At 39.7% G+C, this 19,453-nt stretch overlaps 1 protein-coding gene across 1 annotated transcript in view; it reads left to right on the top strand.

Annotated features, from left to right (window-relative positions):
• Nucleotides 1-15,856, top strand: part of LOC102814344 (oligophrenin-1-like) — a 673,730-nt gene extending 657,874 nt beyond the window's left edge. The window contains exons 23-25 of the mRNA XM_006868550.1: nt 2,324-2,489; nt 4,189-4,239; nt 15,727-15,856. Of these exons, the coding sequence (XP_006868612.1) occupies nt 2,324-2,489; nt 4,189-4,239; nt 15,727-15,856 (347 nt within the window). The remainder of the gene's footprint in view (nt 1-2,323; nt 2,490-4,188; nt 4,240-15,726) is intronic.
• Nucleotides 15,857-19,453: the final 3,597 nt, after the last annotated feature.

Genomic DNA, 19,453 nt, shown 5'->3' with positions numbered 1-19,453 from the left:
CAAGACTAGATATAGCAGTCTTTAATCGCAAAGAAAGGAGAGTAGGGCGGAGAAGGCAAAGAGGAAGAAGAGAGATGAAAAAGAAAAAGAGATGAAAAAATACTAGGCCAAAGAGGTGGGGGATGGGCTTCGTGCTTGTAGGCAGATGGGGTCTGTTTTTGATGACATCTAAAATGCCTCTCTTTGTCTTCCTGTGCCTTGAGTCCCTCAATTTGTCCTATATACTTGCCGGTAATGCCTAATGTGGCAATGAGCACCCCCCTGGGATGGGCTATGTTGGTTCCTGTGGCCGCTCTAGTTTTCAGAGAGCGTCAGCCCTTTGAATGGCTCTGCTCAGGCCCTGCTAGGTTCCGCAGTGGGTAGGGTCGTCCCCGGGTAGGTGTCCGGAGCAGGAGTGTGGAAGTTAGAAATGCTCGTAACTCCTCAATAGTTTGATCCTTCAAAAAAACAAGTTCATAAAGTTGCAGCCTAATGTTTTATGTTTGCCCAAATGTTGTCTGTCTACCATGCGGGGGTCCCAATTTGTCATACCACCCCCTCCTTTCTCCCGAGCCCGCATACCTGTCCTGTCCGGTCAGGGAAGCACCGCCCCTCTCCCCTCAGTTGTTTCTTGAACATCTTCAATAATTAGATGTGTTTTCAATAATTAGATGGATGTATGTTTATGTATTATTTTGCTTTCTGATTGCCTCCAGGTAGATGTGATCAGGAGATGGGCTTTCCTTATCAATTTTATTATTACTGAACTCAGAGTAACTATAGCAGGTGTTGGCTATCTATCTGGTGTATAGCTGCTAGTATTGATTCTTGCCTGAATGGTGGGAGTTTATAGGATGTGATTGTAGCTTGGCTATATGACTGCAGTTACTGTTTCTTCTTGGGTAGCATAGGGAAAGAAAGAGCCCCCTGAAGGTAAAACAAGCACCAAAAAAACAAAACAGCAAAAAAAAAAAAAAAAAAAACAGATTGGATACTACAGTCTATAATTGCAGAAAAGGAAAAAAAATAAAAAGATCTGTAGCAAAATATGAGTATGACTTTAATGGCCCTTTCTTGGCTTCTTGCCTTCAAGGCTACCCGAGAAATTTCAAGATGGTACTGTTGTTCCTTATGACATAACTCAGGATTTAATTTTCAACCTGTTTCATTTTTAGTCTGTCTCCCCATCCATAGCCACATTCAGGATGCTTTCCTAGTGATAAACAGATCAGGGCCTGCTGTAGCCATTTGGGAGTCTGTTCGGTTTTAAACAGTGTCTTCCCCCTTCTTAGTTGTCTTTGCTGAGGAGATCCATGCACATACATAGTAAACCCTCCAGGGATGGGGGAATGTCCACTTGCTCAGGTACCCCCTCTGGTCACCAGAGCATTTATGAGTGGACTCAGACCTCCAACCTTTCAGTTAGAAGCCAAGTGTATTGGCCTTTTGTATCACCATGGGACTCTTTATCTAACTAGGTACTGGATAAATTAAGTATTAAATAATTTGCTTAACTTTTGTGGTTGAGTGTGATTTTCTGCTGTTATGATGCATGTTTGGATTACAATTGATTTTTGTTGTTTTTACCCCACTTGGGTGCATTCTTTTGAGCATGTTTCCCAAAGTGGAATCACTGGATCAACAAGTATGAACTTTCTCACAAGTATGATTATGTACTCCATCTACATTGTGCCAGAATATGTGATGGCTATGTACACAGACTAAGTCCAGCTTACAGTGCCCATCAACAAGATGTGAATGCACCTCCATAATGTTGCACCAGAATCCTATCATAACTATTTTATAAAAAAATGTTTATTTTATGTTGACTGTCTAGAAACTAAAGAGTTGGTGGCAGGACAGCAAGTTAAGACACTTCTATGAAAGTCAAGGCCTAAATAATAAGGATCTGGATTTGGGTAATTTAGCAAATAAAAATTTTTCATTAAACATTTGCTAAGCATCTAGTATGTGTTAGGCACATAACATTTTAGTACCTTATAAACTAAGCTTATTAGTATCTTATTTAATCCTTCAGTGCCTCTTTAAGACAATGTATTACTGTTCTTCATTATATAGGTAAGGAAACAGAGGCTTAACAAACTGATATGATACACCCAAGGTCATGTAAATATGAAGTTCAAGAGATGGGTTTCAAACATAGATTTCTTGAAGGGACTACTGGAAATACTACTAAAAAAATTATAGAGATGTTCCTCAAGAAAGAATGGGGGCACTGGGGGGTGGTCCCAATAACTTTAATAATGTATGTCTGTTCATAAGTTTTTTTTTTTTTTTTTTCTGAGTAACCATCAAAGTTCCTGGCATTGTTCTTTCTTTCTAGGTGATTGTAACAGTTTTAGCAAAGTTCGACCTCCAGGAGAAAAGCCAACCATCATCCGTCCCCCAGTGAGGCCTCCAGACCCTCCGTGCCGGGCAGCTACTCCCCAGAAACCAGATCCAAAGCCAAATATTGGAGCTGGCAGTGCAGAGGAGATCCCATCATCTGTGTAAGAAGGGTTTTTCCTCAAACATGGCCTAATGATAAAAGGTGTGACTTAAGCTACCAGGAATTCTTCAAGAGTTACCATATATAGTTATAAAGGTTGTACAGTGCACAACCCTGGGGTCATCATTCACTTCAAACTCTAGGGGAATATCACAGGTCAAGCCTATTTGTAATGTTACACTCAACACCCAGGGATGACAGATTTCCCTAAAACCAAACACTGAACCTTAGTAGCTGCTGTTACGATGTTAAGTGCTGTCTCGTCAGTTCCGACTCGTGGCAACCCTGTACATAGGGTTTCCAAGGCGTGGTTAGTTAGTTTGAACCGCTGACCTTAATATTCCAGTGCTTATCCTACAGTGCCTCACCAGAACTCCTATCACTGTATAAAGATCAAGGTAGCTAAGATGATATGATTTTAATCCTTTCAATACTTCTGTAAGACAATGTGTTACTGTTCTTGATTATATAGGTAAGGAAACTGAGGTTTAACAAACTGATATGATACACCCAAGTTCAAGAGATGGGTTTCAAACATAGATTTCCTGAAGGGACCACTACTGGAGACACTACCAATTTTATATGCCCTGATTTTATATGTTTTCTCGGCTCTAGAATTTTTTTTTCTTATTTTCTTGTTATTGCCACTGATTTTCAGAGCAATTTAATGAACTGATTTGTTCATTATTCTTGGGCTTTGAGGTTTGTACTTATTTATTGTTTTCAGCAAACAATATGATTTGTAAAACTCTTCGAAAATAATTCAGCTTCTCCAGAGAGCCCCTTATAGTAAAAGAGTTGAGCTGACATTCAGCTGTCCTGAACCTGGAATTAGACGTATAGCTACAATGAGACAGTAGTTCTCAGAGATCAATCTTGCTTAACCACAGCTAACCTGGTGGACCTCTTCTCAGCCAATGACTAGGACCACCATCTGTATACTGAATCCTGGGTTTCCCTTTTCTTGTGTCTCTTATTTTTCATAATTGTAAAACAGGGGCAGGAAAAAGAAGACCAAAGCCTCTACAGCTTCAGCTAATTGACAAAAATTATACTTTTAAATCATGGATTTACTGTTTTATTCCCCCATATAAGACAACATATTTAGGATTTCTGGTGTGGTGCTGTAGGTTAATGTGCTGGACTGCAAAGTTGTTTGAACCACAAAATCATTTGAACCGCAAGATTGGCAATTCAAGCTCACCAACTGCTCCTCGAAACCCTATACAGGGTTGATATGGGTCGGAACTGACTCTACATCACTTAACAACAACAACGTATTTAGACTGTCTAGACCAAAAGGAAGGCACTCTGATAGCGTAGTGGTTACAAATCAGGCTGCTTATCTCATGGTCAGCAGTTCGAAACTACCAGTGATCCTGTGGGAGAAACATGAGGTTTTCTCCTCCTGTAGAGATTTATAGCCTCAGAAACCCTATTACAAGGTCACTATGAGTCAGAACTGACTCCATGGCACATAATCACCACCACTTGACCAAAAGAGGTCAAAGGGTGTCAACCATGGTCTTAGAGTTGCCTGTGTATTTTGGGCCATTTCCTGTTCTGCTATTTGCATTTCTTTGCAGATGCAGATAATTTGCTAGCAAAGGAGGAGTGTAGCATCTGTTCTTTCCATTGGCCACTGGTTCTCACTAACATTCCAAAGCAATTCATGGGAGTTGGTTGTCTTCTGTTTTCAGGGTGGCTTCCAGGACCAGGTTCTTTGAAACAGCTTCTCGGAAAACAGGAAGGTAAGAGATACTGGTGACAGAAGAGAAAACAAGTCAATTTTTAAAAATGCATCATTAGCATCCAATTTGTTCTTACTCTAACATTTTATTTTTCTGTCTTTCTTTAGTTCTGTTTCTCTGTCTCTGTGTGTTTGTCTCTTTTTTTTTTCTTTGTCCTCTATTGCTGTATTTGTCTTTTTCTCTCAATTATGTGCTTCTCTTCCCTCTGTTAGTGTCTCTCTCTGCCTCTTTGTCTTTGACAATGTCTCTTTCATCCTGTTTCTCTGCATCTTTGTTTTTCTGTCTGTGTATCCCTGTGTCTGTCTTTGCATCTGTTTATCTATGTTTTATTCATTCTGTTTTTCTCTCCTTGTGTCCTTCTCCATTGTCTATCACTGTATCTGTTCTTTTACTCTCTTACTATTTCTTCATCTCTTTCTCTCTGCTGATTTTTCTCTCTTTGTCTTTCTGTCTCATAACACACATGTAAAATGCACAATCAAAAAAAACTTTAAACCCATTGTAGTTTTTATTTTTGTTACTTCACTTTTTTTCTTAAACTACTGATTTATTTCCTATATTCTAAAAGAGCAGCTGACTACAACCGACTAAAATAAGCACCCATCACTCATCTGTCAATTTGTCATACTGTGTGTTACTATGATGCTGGAAATTATATCACTGGTATTTTAAACACCAGCAGGTCACCCATGGTGGACAAGTTTCCTTGAAGTTTCCAACTAAGACAGATTGATTAGGAAGAAGGAGAGGCCAACTACTTCCGAATGTTTAGCCACTGAAAACCTTATAAATAGCAGTGGAATATTGTCAGATGTAGTGTCAGAATATGAAAACATTATGACTAGCACCTGAATATTGTCAGATATAGTGCTGAAAGATGAGCCCCTGTGGTTGTAAAGCTCTCAAAATACAACTAGGGAGGACCTCCCTCCTCAAAGAAGAGTTGACCATGGTGACACAAATGGTGTAAATATTTTATGACCTTCATTTGCTGATGGGAATAACTCAAAATGAGGAAAAACCATTGGAAACATCCATTAATAATTGGATCATGGGATATATGAAGTCTAGTAAAATTAGAAGCTGGCAAAATTGAAATAGAACGCTTTTATATTCTAGGCTTTAGTAAGCTGAAATAGACTTGTACTAGTTATTTTAAATCAGAAAATCATGTTTTACTATGCTGGTAATAAAAATTCAAGAGAAATGGTGTCACAGTCATCGTTAAAAAGAACATTTCAATACATGGCTGTCTGTATAGATGATAATACACATATGCCTACAAGAAAGGTTAGATAATACCACTATGATTAAAATTTATCAGAGCAAGGTAGAATCTCCACTGAGTAGTATCCAATCTGTCTAGGCAGGACTGATTAAAGGAAATGTGGATAGGTCTCTTGTGATGCAAGGGTGAATAATTGTTACCAGCACTGATTGTGAAGGTTGTAAATGTAAAAGTGGGCATTTTGTGGCAAGGAGGGGAATGATTAACTTTGCAGGCAGGAAGCAGAGGTCCCTGAAGCAGGCTTATAGGATGCACCCTTTCATTGATTGGTGATGCATGGAGGGGATTGTAACCATGGCAATGAAACAATATACGATAAGATGAATGTAAAACTAATGTCCTCCCATGTAAACTGCCACATAATTCACAATAAAACTTAAAAAAAAAAAATTATCTACCAAGCACTAAAGCCAGTGATGATGAAATTGAAGAATTCTACAAACTTCTTCAGTCTGAAATTGATCATACATGTAATCAAGATGTATTGATAATTACTGGTGATTGGAATGCAAATGATAGAAACCAAAAGGAATGATCATTAGTTGGAAAATATGACCTTAGTGATAAAAATGATGCTGGAAATCACATGATAGAATTTTACAAGACCAATGACTTACTCGTTTCAAATACTTTTTTCAAAACAACATAAATACTTTTTTTAAAAACAACTATACACATGGACCTCCCCAAATGGAATACACAGGAATCAAATTGACTACATTTCTGGGAAGAGATGGTAGAAAAGCTCAAAATCATCAGGCAAAATAAGTTAGGGGCTGATTGTGGAACAGACCATCAACTACTCAAATGAAACTTCAGACTGAAGTTGATGGTAATTAAAATAAGTCCACAAAAGCCAAAGTATGACCTTGAACATATCTTACCTGAATTTAGAGACCATCTCAAGAACAGATTTGATGCATTAGATACTAATGACCAAAGACCAGAAGAGTTGTTGGGTAACATCAAGAACAGCACACAGGAAGAAAGCAAAAGGTCATTAAAAACAAAAACAACAACAGGAAAAACAAGAAAAGACTAAAATGGATATCAGAAGAGACTCTGAAACTTGTTGTCCAATGTAGAGTTGCTAAAGTGAATGGAAAAAATGAGGAAGTCAAAGAACTGAACAGAAAATTTCAAAGGGCAGCTCAAGAAGACAAAGTCAAGTATTATAATAGTGAAATGTGCAAAGACCTGGAATGAAAAAACCAAAAGGGCAAAACACGCAGAACATTTCTCAAGCTAGAAGAGCTAAAGAAAAAAATTCAACCCTCAACTTGCAACACTGAAAGATCCTGTGGGCAAAATATTGAATAATGCAGAAAGCATCAAACAAAGATGGAAGGAATATACAGAGTAAAAAAGAAATGTACCAAAAAAAGATTTTTGATTTTCAACCATTTCAAGATGTACCATCTGATCAAGAGTTGATGCTACTGAAGGAAAAAGTCCAGACTGCACTGAAGGCATTGGCAAAAAAACAAACAAACACCAAGGCTGCAGGAATCAACAGAATACAAAGTGAAAGCTTTCAACAAACTAATGCAGCACTAGATGCACTTACTCTATGTTGACAAATTTGGAAGACAGCTAGCTATTTGGCCAACCAAATGGAAGAGATCCATATTTATGCCAATTCCAAACAAAAAGTGACCCAACGGAATGCAGCAATTATCAAACAGTATCGTTAATGTGACATAAAAGTAAATTTTTGCTGAAGATAATTTAAAAATGGCTGCAACAACACATGAACAGGTAACTACTAGAAATTCAAGCACATTCAGAAGAGGTTGTTGAACTAGGAGTATCATTTCTGATGTTAAATGGATCTTGGCTAAAAGCAGAGAATATCAGAAAGATGCTTATTTGTGCTTTATTAGCTATGCAAAGGTTTTCTACTATGTTGACTATGAGAAACTATGGATAACATTACACAGAATGGGTATTTCAGAACACTTCACTGTGCTCGTGAGACCAAGAGGCAATTTTTTAGAACAGAACAAGGTGATACTAAATGTTTTAAAATTGGGAATGTGTGTGCCAGGGCTGTATTCTTTTACCATACCTATTCAATCTGTATGCTGAGCAAATAATGAGAGAAACTAGATTGTATCAGGATTGGAGGAAGTCTCGTTAACAACCTGCAATATGCAAGATGATAAACCTTGCTTGCTAAAATCAGAGGACTTAAAATAGTTATTGATGAAGATCAAAGACCACAGCCTTCAGTATGGATTACACTTCCATGTAAAAACAAAAATCCTCATGACTGAACCAATAAACATCATGATAAAATGGGAAAAGATTGAAGTTATCAAAGACTTCATTTTGCTCAGATCTACAATCAATTCTCTTGGAAGCAGCAGCCAAGAAATCAAACAACGTATTACATTAGGCAAATCTGCAGCACAAGACCTCTTTAAAGTGTCCAAGAGCAAAGATTACAGTTTGAAAACTAAAGTGTGCCTGACCCACGCCATGGTATTTTTAATGACTTTATATTGTTGTTAAATGTCATCGAATCGTTTCAGACCCATAGTGACCCTGTATAGGGTTTCCAAGGAGCAACTGGTGAGTTTAAAGCACCGAACTTGCAATTCAAACCGACTTTGCAGTCCAGTACATTAACTCACAGTGCCATGCCAGGAGTCAAATAACCTCATATGTATGTGAAAAGTGGAAATATATGTGAAATAAGGAAAACCATAGAAGAATGGACGTATTTGAGTTAAGGTGTTGGTGAAGAATATGGAATGTGTCACGGACTGCCAAAAGAACAAGCAAATCTGTCCTGGAAAAAGTATGTCCAAGAATGCACCTTAGAAGCCAGGATGGTGAGACTTCATCTCTCATTCTTTGGACATGTTTTCAGAAGGGACCAGTCCCTGGAGAAGGACATCATGCTTGGTGAAGTGAAGGGTCAGTGAAGAAGTAGAAGACCCCAAACAAGGTTTTGGAATGGCACAGTGGCAATAGCAATGGACTCAAGCATAACAATAATTGTGAGGATGGCACAGGACCAACAGTGTTTCGTTCTGTTGTGCCATAGGATCACTATGAGTCAGAACAGAATCAATAGCACCTAACAACAAAAATGATATAAACATCCTTTGAGTAGTAAAGACTCATATTTCAGAGTTAAACATTAGATTTAGGCAGTAGCTAAATCAAACTGACTAAATTACCTGCGAATTTTTGAGGACAAAAAGCCATAGATTCTTAAGTGCCATTCTAGACCCACTAAAACTAAATATCTAGGAGTTGGGCCTGGGAATCTGTTTTCTATTTGATTGTTTGCTTCTTTTCCTTTCTTTCTTCTTTCCTCATGTTTTGTTAGTTTATTTTAAATACTCCTCAATTGCTAGTGTAGACTGCCTAGTACCTCGTTTTTGGGACTCTTTAGACTAGATCATCTGGATAAATAGTTTCTTTGCTTTCAGGGAATCTTCTGTGAATTTGTTCCATTTGCTCATAAGAAAGTTTGATATTGTGCTTTCTGACATGTGACAGCAATTTAAGTAACTCTTCTAGATAGCCAGTAAAAAGCAAAAAAGTGTGCCTTTACCTACAGTGGAGCTGGGGTAGATTTAACATCCATTACTCAATCAAAACTGTGGAACTAACTCTGCTTGGCAGTGAGATTCAGGAAAGCTTTGTAGTTGTTAGGTGCCATCGAGTCAGTTATGACTAAAAGCACCTTATACATAACAGAACAAAATACTACTCGTTTCTGGGCCAACCTCAAACTCATTGTTTGAACCTATTGCTGCTGCCACTGTGCCAGTCCATCTCATTGTGAGTCTTCCACTTTTTCACTAACCCTCCACTTCAGCATGCATGGTGTTCTTCTCTAGGAACTGGTCCCTCCTGATAATATATCTTAAGGATAATATATCTTTAAGGAACATTCTGGTTGCACATCTTCCAAAACAGACCTGTTTGTTCTTCTGACAGTCTATGGTACTTGGTATGGTGTTCTTCTCAACACAATAGCTCAAATGCATCAGTTATTCCACAGTCTACATTATTGATTGTCCAACTTTCACATGCATATGTGGTTGTTGAAAATACTATGCTTAGGTCATGTGCATCTTAGTCCTCAAACTGACATCTTTGTTCTTTAACATTTTAAAAGGTCTCATGAAGCAGATTTACTTAACGTAATACGTCATTCGATTTCTTGATTGCTGCTTCCATGAATGTTCCATGGAGTGTTCTATGAGTTCCAAGCAAAATGACTGTCAGCCAGTACTCAGTGATGCCTCAGACCAATTACCACCCTGAGGGAACTGTTGCTAAAGCAGGCACTTCAGGCTGGATCACATAGACACTGTGTCTAGGCCTCTAGAACCTTTTTTTTTTTTTTTTTAATTTTGTTGTTTAGCTATTTATTCCATTTCTTTCTCCTATTCCTGACTTCCCTTCTTTCTCTACTGTTCCTGGTGAATAGATACCAATTGTTGTGCCTTAGATAGCCTCTTGAAAGATTTTATGATCCTAGGAACTATGCAGCAAACTATGAAGTAGACATGAAGTACTAAACACATTATTAAGTTAACTGGGGTATCTCATCATATTCAATTCCTAAGCCTCAAAACTAAGGAATCAAACCCCATGAGGTGTTCCTTACCCTCAGATTCTGTCTTGGCAGAAGTCTGTGTAAGACCAAGGTGGGTAAACCTGCCTTTTAACACATCATGAGCCACTATCCTAGGTATACATATGTTTCTCCTAGGTATGCATAGGTTTCTCCTACCAAGCATCCTTATAAGGAAAGTACCTCTTTTGTCTAAGCCTCCACACTGTATCCATATGCTAGCCACTGGTCAAGATTTTCTATCACTTGATTTATCCTACCTATGGATATTATTCTATGAAACGAGTGATCTGTTTGATCTTTTCCCTGACCATTTTGCTTCCCATTTGTATACCTGCTAAATGTATTTTAATGATATCACACCCCCATTCATTTCCATTCCACCAATTTAAGAAAAATAACAACTCAAAAGAAAATGATTAATGGTTCTTCAAGAAGAGTAGGAAGGGAAGGACATTTTTGGGATACAGAAAAGCATGCAAGACAGGTTCAAGTAGTGTTTGGTGTTCCACTTTGTCTGAGACATGGGGTTGAGAAATGGGTATTGTAGCTGGAGGTGAAGCCAAGAAAAATGTATTGGGATCAGATCATAAAAGTCCTGTCTGATACAGTAAGACATGCAATCTTTATAGTATAGACTATGGGCACTTTTGGAAATCTTTTAAACATGAAACACATAGTCACAGTTAACTGAGTTGTAAAATGATACTTTTAGTAGTACTCGGGAAGATAGATTGGTGACTTTTAGGAGGCTAATCATGCTGACAGGAGTCCTGGTGTGGCACTGTGGGTTAATGCTCTGGACTGCAAAGCCATTTGAACTGCAAGGTCAGTGGTTCAAATTCCCCAGCTGCTCCTCAGAAACCCTATACAGGGTTACTATGGGTTGGAACCAACAGCACTTAACAACAACAACAATCATCCTGACAAGAGTTGATGAGGGTCTGATCTATGGCACTGTTCTGATACATGGGAACAAAATAGGAGGGACAGAGTTGAGGCAGACTCAGTAAAACTTTGCTAACTTTTAAAATCTGGGAAATTGGAGAAAGGATTGAGAGTCTAACTTGGGCAGTTAAGTAGATGTTTGAATCATTAATAATGGATGAGCAGATTTGGTAGGAATGTTGGTTTTAGACAAACATAGGAATGTTCAGTTTTGGACACAGTGATTTTTTTTTTTTCTAAGTTTTTATTGTAAATTGAGTGAAACTTTACAGGGTAGATCATCAGTTTTACATTCAAGAAATCATATACTTTGCTTCATTACAAGGATTATAATACCCATCATGTACCAATTTCTCTTTATTCATTTTAGCTTTTTAAAAAAAAAAAAAAAAAAAAAAAAGTGCTCAAGCATATATAATAATTTACAACTCCATAGGGCACATTCTGCAAGTCTGCCTCTTGGCCACCAACTCTCAGTCCCTCTCTTTCCATGAATCTAGAGTCCTTAGCTGCTCCCTCTCTCCATGTCCCCATCTCTGCTTCCATCTCTGGTGTCTCTGCTTCTCTGGATAATGTCCCACATTCTGCTTGTGCTTTTCTTCCCCCATGGTCTTGGGGTCCTCTGTTTCTGAACTGTAAGATTAACTTGTTGTTGTTAAGTGCCGTCGAGTCAGTTCCGACCCATAGCGACCCTGTACAGGGTTTCCAAGGGTGTAAATCTTTACGGGAGTAGAAAGCCTTATCTTTCTCCCGCAGAGCGGCTGGTAGTTTCGAACTGCTGACCTTAAGGTTCGCAGCCCGATTCGTAACCACTACGCTACCAGAGCTCCTTGTAAGATTAACTACTCCCCCGTTTTTGTTACAAAAATTCTATCTTTACAATTGTACCAGTTGCAATTAGTCATGCTAACAATTACTCACTATTGAATTATAAGAATCTTATTCCCATCTTTTTTTCACCACACCCATCTAGACAAGATGAAAACTATTCCTTGGGGACTCTATCATCCCCCACAGACTTTTTTTGGGGGGCTTTAAGAAGCATAAATTTACTCTCTTACAGTTTAGGAGGCTAGATGTCTGAATTCAGGGTACCGGCTCGGGTAAAAGGTCCTTGTCTTCTTTCAGCATTCTTTGGGGATCGTCATGTATCTTTTGTGTGCGTGTGTGTGTGTGTTTTTTAAGTTTTTATTGTGAATTATGTGATAGTTTACATGGAAGAACACCAGCTTTACATTCATCCTATCGTATTTCATTTCATTGAAATGATTACAACCATGCATCATCAAACAACCAAAGGGTACACCCTGCAAGCCTGCCCCCACCCCCGTCTGTCAGCACGCAGCCCCTCTCCCTCCCTGAGTCCAGAGTCCCCAGCTGCTGCTCCATTTCTCCATGCCATTGTCTCTGCCTCGATCTCTGGCATCACTGCTTCTCTTGGTAGGGTTCCGCACTCCGCTCTTCTCACTTGATGGTCCCAGTGACCTCCGTTCCTGGACTGCAAAGACAACCGCTCCCCTCCTTTTGTTACAAAACATTTCTGACCCTGACAGTCTGTCCTGATAGCAGTTATTATTCACTATTGTACCACAAGAGTCTTATCCCCATTTCCTTCCATCAACCCCGTCTCAACAGATTAGAAACCATTCAGTGGAGATTCTACCTTCCCCCACCCCATCTGGAACTAGGCTCCCTCTTGAAAGCTTGTAAGCCAGTCTCTTCTTGCCTTTGTAGCCCAACTCCCCTCCCCATTTTGGGCAGCCAATGTCCATCTTGCCCATCCCTGTCAACCCTGTGTACCGAGGGGGTGAGAGTGATCCTCACAATAAAGATTTGTTCCCTTTATTGAGCTATTATATCCATAAGCATAGGTAAATTTCATCAAATTGTAGTCGGTTACTCTTTTTTTTCCCTCTTCTTTCTTCTTCTAGTTGAGTTCTGATCATCCAGCCATTGAAGCCAGGTCAAGTGGGTACTATCTGCAAGTCTGGGTGTTCCTGTGCATCCCCCCTCACTTCACATCAGCTGGATGCTTTACTCTCCACTCTAGTCCTCTGTGACCCATGAGTACCCAGGTCTTGCCATACTGCTGGCCAGCCAGTTCTACACACGGGTTCACTGGAGTCTATTGAATGTGGTTGGACCCAGCTCCCAACTTCATTGCTGTTTTTCCCCCTCTTCTCCTTAACAGTGATCAATGTGGTCACAGCCAGACCACATGCCTGATCGTGTATTCACCCTGAGTCTCAGTCTTAGAAGGGGGTTTCGCTCTGAGGGGAGCTGACCACTTGCCTTGCTGCCATTCTTGTTTTTGATTTGGACACAGTGATTTTTTAAAAACATCTTATTGTGATTTGAGTGAAGGTTTATAGACAATATCATCAGCTATGCATTCAACAAATCATACACTTTGTTTCATCTCAATGATTGCAACCCCCTTCATACAATAACAGTTATCCTGCTTCCTCCCAGTGGTTACTATTTGCACTTCACCCACCTTCCCATCCTTTTTGACTTTATCTTCAGGAAAATGTTGCCTTTTGATTTTGAATGATTGGCCATTCCATGGTGAACATACCTTTTGAACACACCATAGCACATCTAGGTGACTGTCCTTGCCGTTCAAACTGACCTTGAGATCCAGTACTTATCAATCAGTGCCACACCAGTTAATTTAGGGTTGACCTAATCATATCAAGGGGTTGGATAATGCTTATTCAGTCATAAAGGATTCTTCTTTCATATGGCACTTTCCTTTCTTCCTGTTGGAGATAATTAGCAGCCTCTCTGTGTTCCCCTAATGTAGCAGTGAAAGAATTACCTGTTCCCCTAATGTAGCAGTGAAAGAAGACAACAATTAGTTGTATTCCCGTTTGTGTGCCTGTGTTCTTTGAAATCTGTCAGAGAGTTAGCCTAGCCTGTACACATGGAGTCCTGGTGCAGCGCTATAGGTTAATGCACCTGACTGCAAGGTTGGAAGTTCAAGCCCACCAGCTGCTCTATGGAAACCCTATACAGGGTCGCTATGGGTCAGAAATGATTCAACGGCACTTAACAACAACAACATACACATGGAGTCCTGGAATGGCGCTGTGGGTTATTGTGCCAGACTGCAAAGCTATTTGAACTGTAAGGTTGGCGGTTCAAGCTCACCAACTGCTCTATGAAAACCCTATACAGGGTCGCTATGGGTCAGAATCGACTCAACGGCACATAACAACAACAACATACACATGGAGCTAGATGCTTTCAAATAGCTGAATAGAATTGTTTCCCGATTTTGTAAATGTCTTCCTTAGCTATGGACTGGAAGAGTCACTGTCCTTTACTTTGCCTTTTGTGTCCTAATTACTACATTGTTAGTGAAATGTTTGTGCTGGGTTTTTTCCCTTTATTTTTACAGTTCTTCTCAAGGCAGACTTCCTGGAGATGACAGTTGAGGCCACAGGTATGAATTTTCTACCTGATTACAGATCCTTGTTCCACAAAGGTTTTCTTTATGGAATCTGAGATTTGGGGGACTGGAATTCCATGTCGGTTCAGAGGGTGGGAACTCACTCACTTCCATGTTTCAGTTCCATGTAATTATTTGACCTTTAAATGTAATGCTTTCCAATTTTGGGTTTCTACATGTGTTGAAGTCTCTTTCCTCTTTACTTTTCCTCATCTTTCAGCCAAACTATAGTGTAGTTTTATAAATTGCCTTTGAACCTAATTGTTAGAAATCCTAGGCTGTAATGTTTTGGGCAAGATTCAGAAGAGAAGGACTCTGAGCCTCAGTTTCCCAATCTGTAAAATGAGGTTGAAATCTTTCAATTTTGACTCCTTTGATTCCATAAGGAGACCAGTAGCCTCTCTTTTAATGTCATAACAGATGCCAAGAGTCTACCTTAGCATAAGAGAGGTTTCATTTCTTCAGATCAAGTCACCTGAACTTTCATCCCTAGTCCTTTATATTTATTTATCTAATGTAAAATACATCCATGATCTTATTTGATCTATATCACATGACAGAAGTACAGAGAATAATATATATTTCAACTCAATAAATAAATAAAATATAGAGGGGATAAGTGACTTACTAAGATGACAGGAGCCATGGAGGTCAGAGAAATTCCTTTTTCTACCTAGGAGTTCTGATTGCTTGACTGCTGACATGGCATGAACAAATAGAGAAACAAATAAAATCTAGCTATCTGAAAATTGACTTTCCCTATGATCCCTGGCCTGCCTTCTGTTTGTCACTGCCAGTCCTGCGAAGTCTATGGGTAGATAACCTCTTCCTTATCAGCTAATAAGGAAAAGCGTATCTACCTCTAAGGCAATGAAGTCCCAGAAAAAGAAGATTGGAGTTTTTATAGGGACATAAACCCAGTGACCATGCTGAAGGGGAGTTTTTTCAAAGGTTCTAATACCATGATTCTGCTTCCCAAGGTAGTCTTATTGGGGATTCGAGTTAAGGTTGAAGGCAGAAAGTCTCCATCCCTGTTTCATAGGATCTGAGTTATAAGGGTCAACTTCCAGCCAACCTCTGTGCTCAGAAGATTAGCTGTCAACTGTAGGACTAGCTACTAAGGGTACCCTGCTGTTCATTTGTTGCTAAGTGCTTGGCCATTTGTATCTAATCCCTATTCTCTTCTTTTCCTTTCAGGTTTTATAAACCTTGGCCTCAGGGGACCCTTTCAGGCTTTGGAAACTCTTCAAACCCTTGTTTGCTGAGTGATTTTATGCTGAAAAGCAGCTCCCTATTGGTCCCATACCTTCAGGATTTGGGAGGCTAGAAAATAAAGGGCACATGTCCTGGACACAGTTTTATTTCTCCTGTATAAGTCAGGCTTCATCCCTTCAGAGGGTCTATCTTCAATCCTATGAGGAAAGAGCTTGATTATTCTTCTATAAGACTGTGAATGACTGGGTTCCCTCAAACAAAACTCTGCAGAAACCAAGATATTCACTGAACTGAATTGAAGAGGAGAACCCAGATTTCAACTTTTCTTGAAGTTTCCTGCCTCCTCAAAGGCCACTGAAAATCTGAAAGATTTGGGACTAAAGACTACTCTTGTAAAGTGCCATCAAGTCAGTTCCAACTCCTAGCAGCACCATATAGGGTTTCCAAGGAGCAACTGGTGGGTTTGAATCACCAACCTTGCAGTTAGCAGTCCAGTGCTTAACCTACAGCACCACACAAGGACTCCACAGATTGCTTTTAGGGTTCTTATTATTAATTAAAGTCCACTTGACTTTAGGCCATTGCTTGTATTGTAGGTAGAGGAGCAGGAGCATCTTAATACATCTCTTACTGAGGATATGGATTCTGGTTCAAGGTTGAAGCTCATGCACTTAATGTGTTTTCAAGAGCCTGTTTGCTCCTGTGTGAAGCCTCTACAACTCCTTCATATGGACATAGGAAGGTGGCCTTCCTACTCTTGCATTTAGCCACTTAGGACAAATCTGCAAAGCATATTTGACTTATGAAAGCCTAGGTCTGTTTGAATTAACTCCCTCCTTTTTTCTCCTGACATCTTTCTTTCCAAGCAATCAAAAAAGATACAAAAGCTGAAAACATTAATTTTTTTAAAGTCAGACAGTATTTGTCTTTAAGGAGTTTTGGGTCAAATGCTGGGAAAAATTGGTAAGATGTATGCCAGGCAGCTGCCACTGTTGCCTTGTTTGCCTTCTGTAGTCCTTAACTCAGTGCCCATGAATTCAGCAACTCCATGAAGTCCCATGAAATTGCTATAAAATTCCACTACCATGTACTTATCTGGGGAGATGGGCCATGTGTGCATGCATCCTACTGAATTCCAAATAGGCTTGTGACCCAATAAAGGTTAAGAACCACAGCCCTCAAGATGGAAGATTCTTTTTGCAATCAACTTAGTATTAGATTGGAAGGACCTTTCACAATTATTTAGTCTAACTTCCACATTTACATTTGTTGAAACTGAAAAACAGCAAGTTATTGACCACGTCAATAACTTGGACTCCTATGCAAGGCTCTTCTCATTACACCACACTTGTCTAGCAAGAGTCTTTATGGTTGATGGCTTTAGTGGTAATCACTTTTGGGTTTTGGATTTTGTCCTCTTTCCCAGTACTCATAAATCACCTAGTGGAAGACCTCTAGACATAAGCTCTGGCCCCCCTCATTTATCATATCAATCATTGGAAAGGAACTAAAAGAATATTGTGTAGTTGATCATAAATGCTACGAATAGATGTTTCTGATTACCATTTAATGAAAGAAAACTGCTGGAAAGTGTATTATTGTTTGTGTCCTATACTATATAGCTTGTAATTATGATGCAGCACAGTGGGAGAGAAAGGGTTCTCTTTTACTTTTCTATCAAGGCCCTGCTAGTGTACTAAGGAATAAGCATGTGAACGGGCTTCAGAATGTTCATGGAAAAATTACATTATCTTTCTTTTTATACTAACATTTTGAAACCCCCTCGTGTGTGTGTATGTGTGGAGGGTGAGAGAGACAGAGAGCACACATGCCCAAACAAACTCAGATGCTTTTAAAACAGTGCTATTGAAAGGCAGTAGTCACTTTCAAAATTGTACCCCAAGCATAGTTTATTGGGGATTTAGGAATATGTAAGCCAAATATACATAGAGCCTTTGTGAAACTGAGAAGTTGATGCCAATCCAAATCAAGACATGCCCAGGTGACCACATTGAACTCTATTTGCTCTATCCAGTCTACCTTCCCCAACTTTGAACTCTCAAAAGACTAAATTGCTGAGAAATCAGGAGCTAAAGAGTCAGTTCAAGAGAATAGGTGATCTCTCTTTCTGCTCACCACAACATGGAGTCTCTGTGAGACCTGCTGACCTCACCTAGGATGTGGTCACTGAGCTATGGTCTCAGAGCTGTGGCCTCCCTGGTCCTCCCTATTAAGTGACTGCCTGAAGTAGGCAGGAATATAGGTTTTGGCCACACAAACAGTATGACCTTGGTACTCTTGGTAATGGGTAAAGACTCTGGTTTTGTTGGGAGTAAACCACAACTACCACCACAAACACTGGAAGATTTTGAGAATCAGAAAGCAACTGCAATCACAGTGGAAGCGGTATCTGGGATACATGGCCATAAGATTACTGTGTGTTGCCCAAGAAACATATCAAGAGCCTGGACTAAAGAGTTGAGACTACCAGTCTGAATAGAGGTTAGCTTTGCCCTTACCCTGGACTATATCCAAAGGATAAGCTCTAATGCCTCCCCTTCATTGTTGTTATTAGGTGTCATCAAGTTGGTTCTGACTCATAGCGACCCTGAATAGGGTTTCTGAGGAGTTGCTAGTGGGTTTGAACCACCAACGTTGCATGGCACTCATTTAAAGATCAAGGGCTTCTGTGGTAAGGCATACCTTCATGGAGTGGGGCTAGTTTGGCTGTCTTGATGGATAGTGCTTCAGAAGAGGCTTTTGAGAAGAAAGGGTGATAACCAAAGAGCAGCAACTATAGGCCATTATCAGCATACTTTGGCCAGTGGGTATTTCTGTGCTAGAGAGAATGTAGATCCTGTGAAAGAATGTAGATCAATAATGTGGTGACTGTTGTTTTTTTTCACTTTTTATTGTGAATTGAATATTATTTACAGAGCAGATCAACAAACCACATACTTTGTTTCAGCTAAGTGATTGCAAGCCCCTCGATGTCACCTCATTTATCAGACTTACTCCCTGTGTTATGTGTTTCCATTCCTTTTTTGCTAATCCTTCTGAATTTTGTACTTATGTAAATGCTACCCTTATGATATCTAATGGCTGAACATTCATTCTATTGTGTGCATACCTCACTAGTGGTGTTGTCTCCCCTACATACCCATCTATTACTTGGTTGAAAATTGAGCTATGAAAATGAATTCAGTTCCAACCCATGGTATTTTCAACCCTACTTTCTTTGGGTGATCAAAATATTTGCTTTCAGCAGCATGGCATACAAGAGTTTCAAAAATTTGTGGGAAAATTCCATTTTTCCAGGAACTTTTTGAAGCCCCCTAAAAAGGAGCTCTGGTAGCGTAGTGGTTATGAATTGGGCTGCGAACCTTAAGGTCAGCGGTTCGAAACTACCAGCTGCTCCGCGGGAGAAAGATGAGGCTTTCTACTCCCGTAAAGATTTACACCCTCGGAAACCCTGTACAGGGTCGCTATGGGTCTCACCCGACTCGATGGCACTTAACAACAACAACAACAATGTGCATGGCTAGGACTGATAAACCCTCCCATCTGGGAACTTACTTCCCATCCGGGCTTTGAACCAGTTCATTCTGGTTTGATTCCCTGCTGAGAATTTGCATTTCCAAGATATGCTGAATCACAGTCTACATTTTATCAAGATCCCCAGGTGATTCTTAGGGGGTTGTTGTTGAAA

This window comes from Chrysochloris asiatica, unplaced genomic scaffold (assembly GCF_000296735.1).
Source record: "Chrysochloris asiatica unplaced genomic scaffold, ChrAsi1.0 scaffold00118, whole genome shotgun sequence".
Classification (NCBI taxonomy): domain Eukaryota; kingdom Metazoa; phylum Chordata; class Mammalia; order Afrosoricida; family Chrysochloridae; genus Chrysochloris; species Chrysochloris asiatica.
Note: the sequence above shows the minus strand (reverse complement) of the source record. Positions and strands in the feature narration are given on the sequence as shown.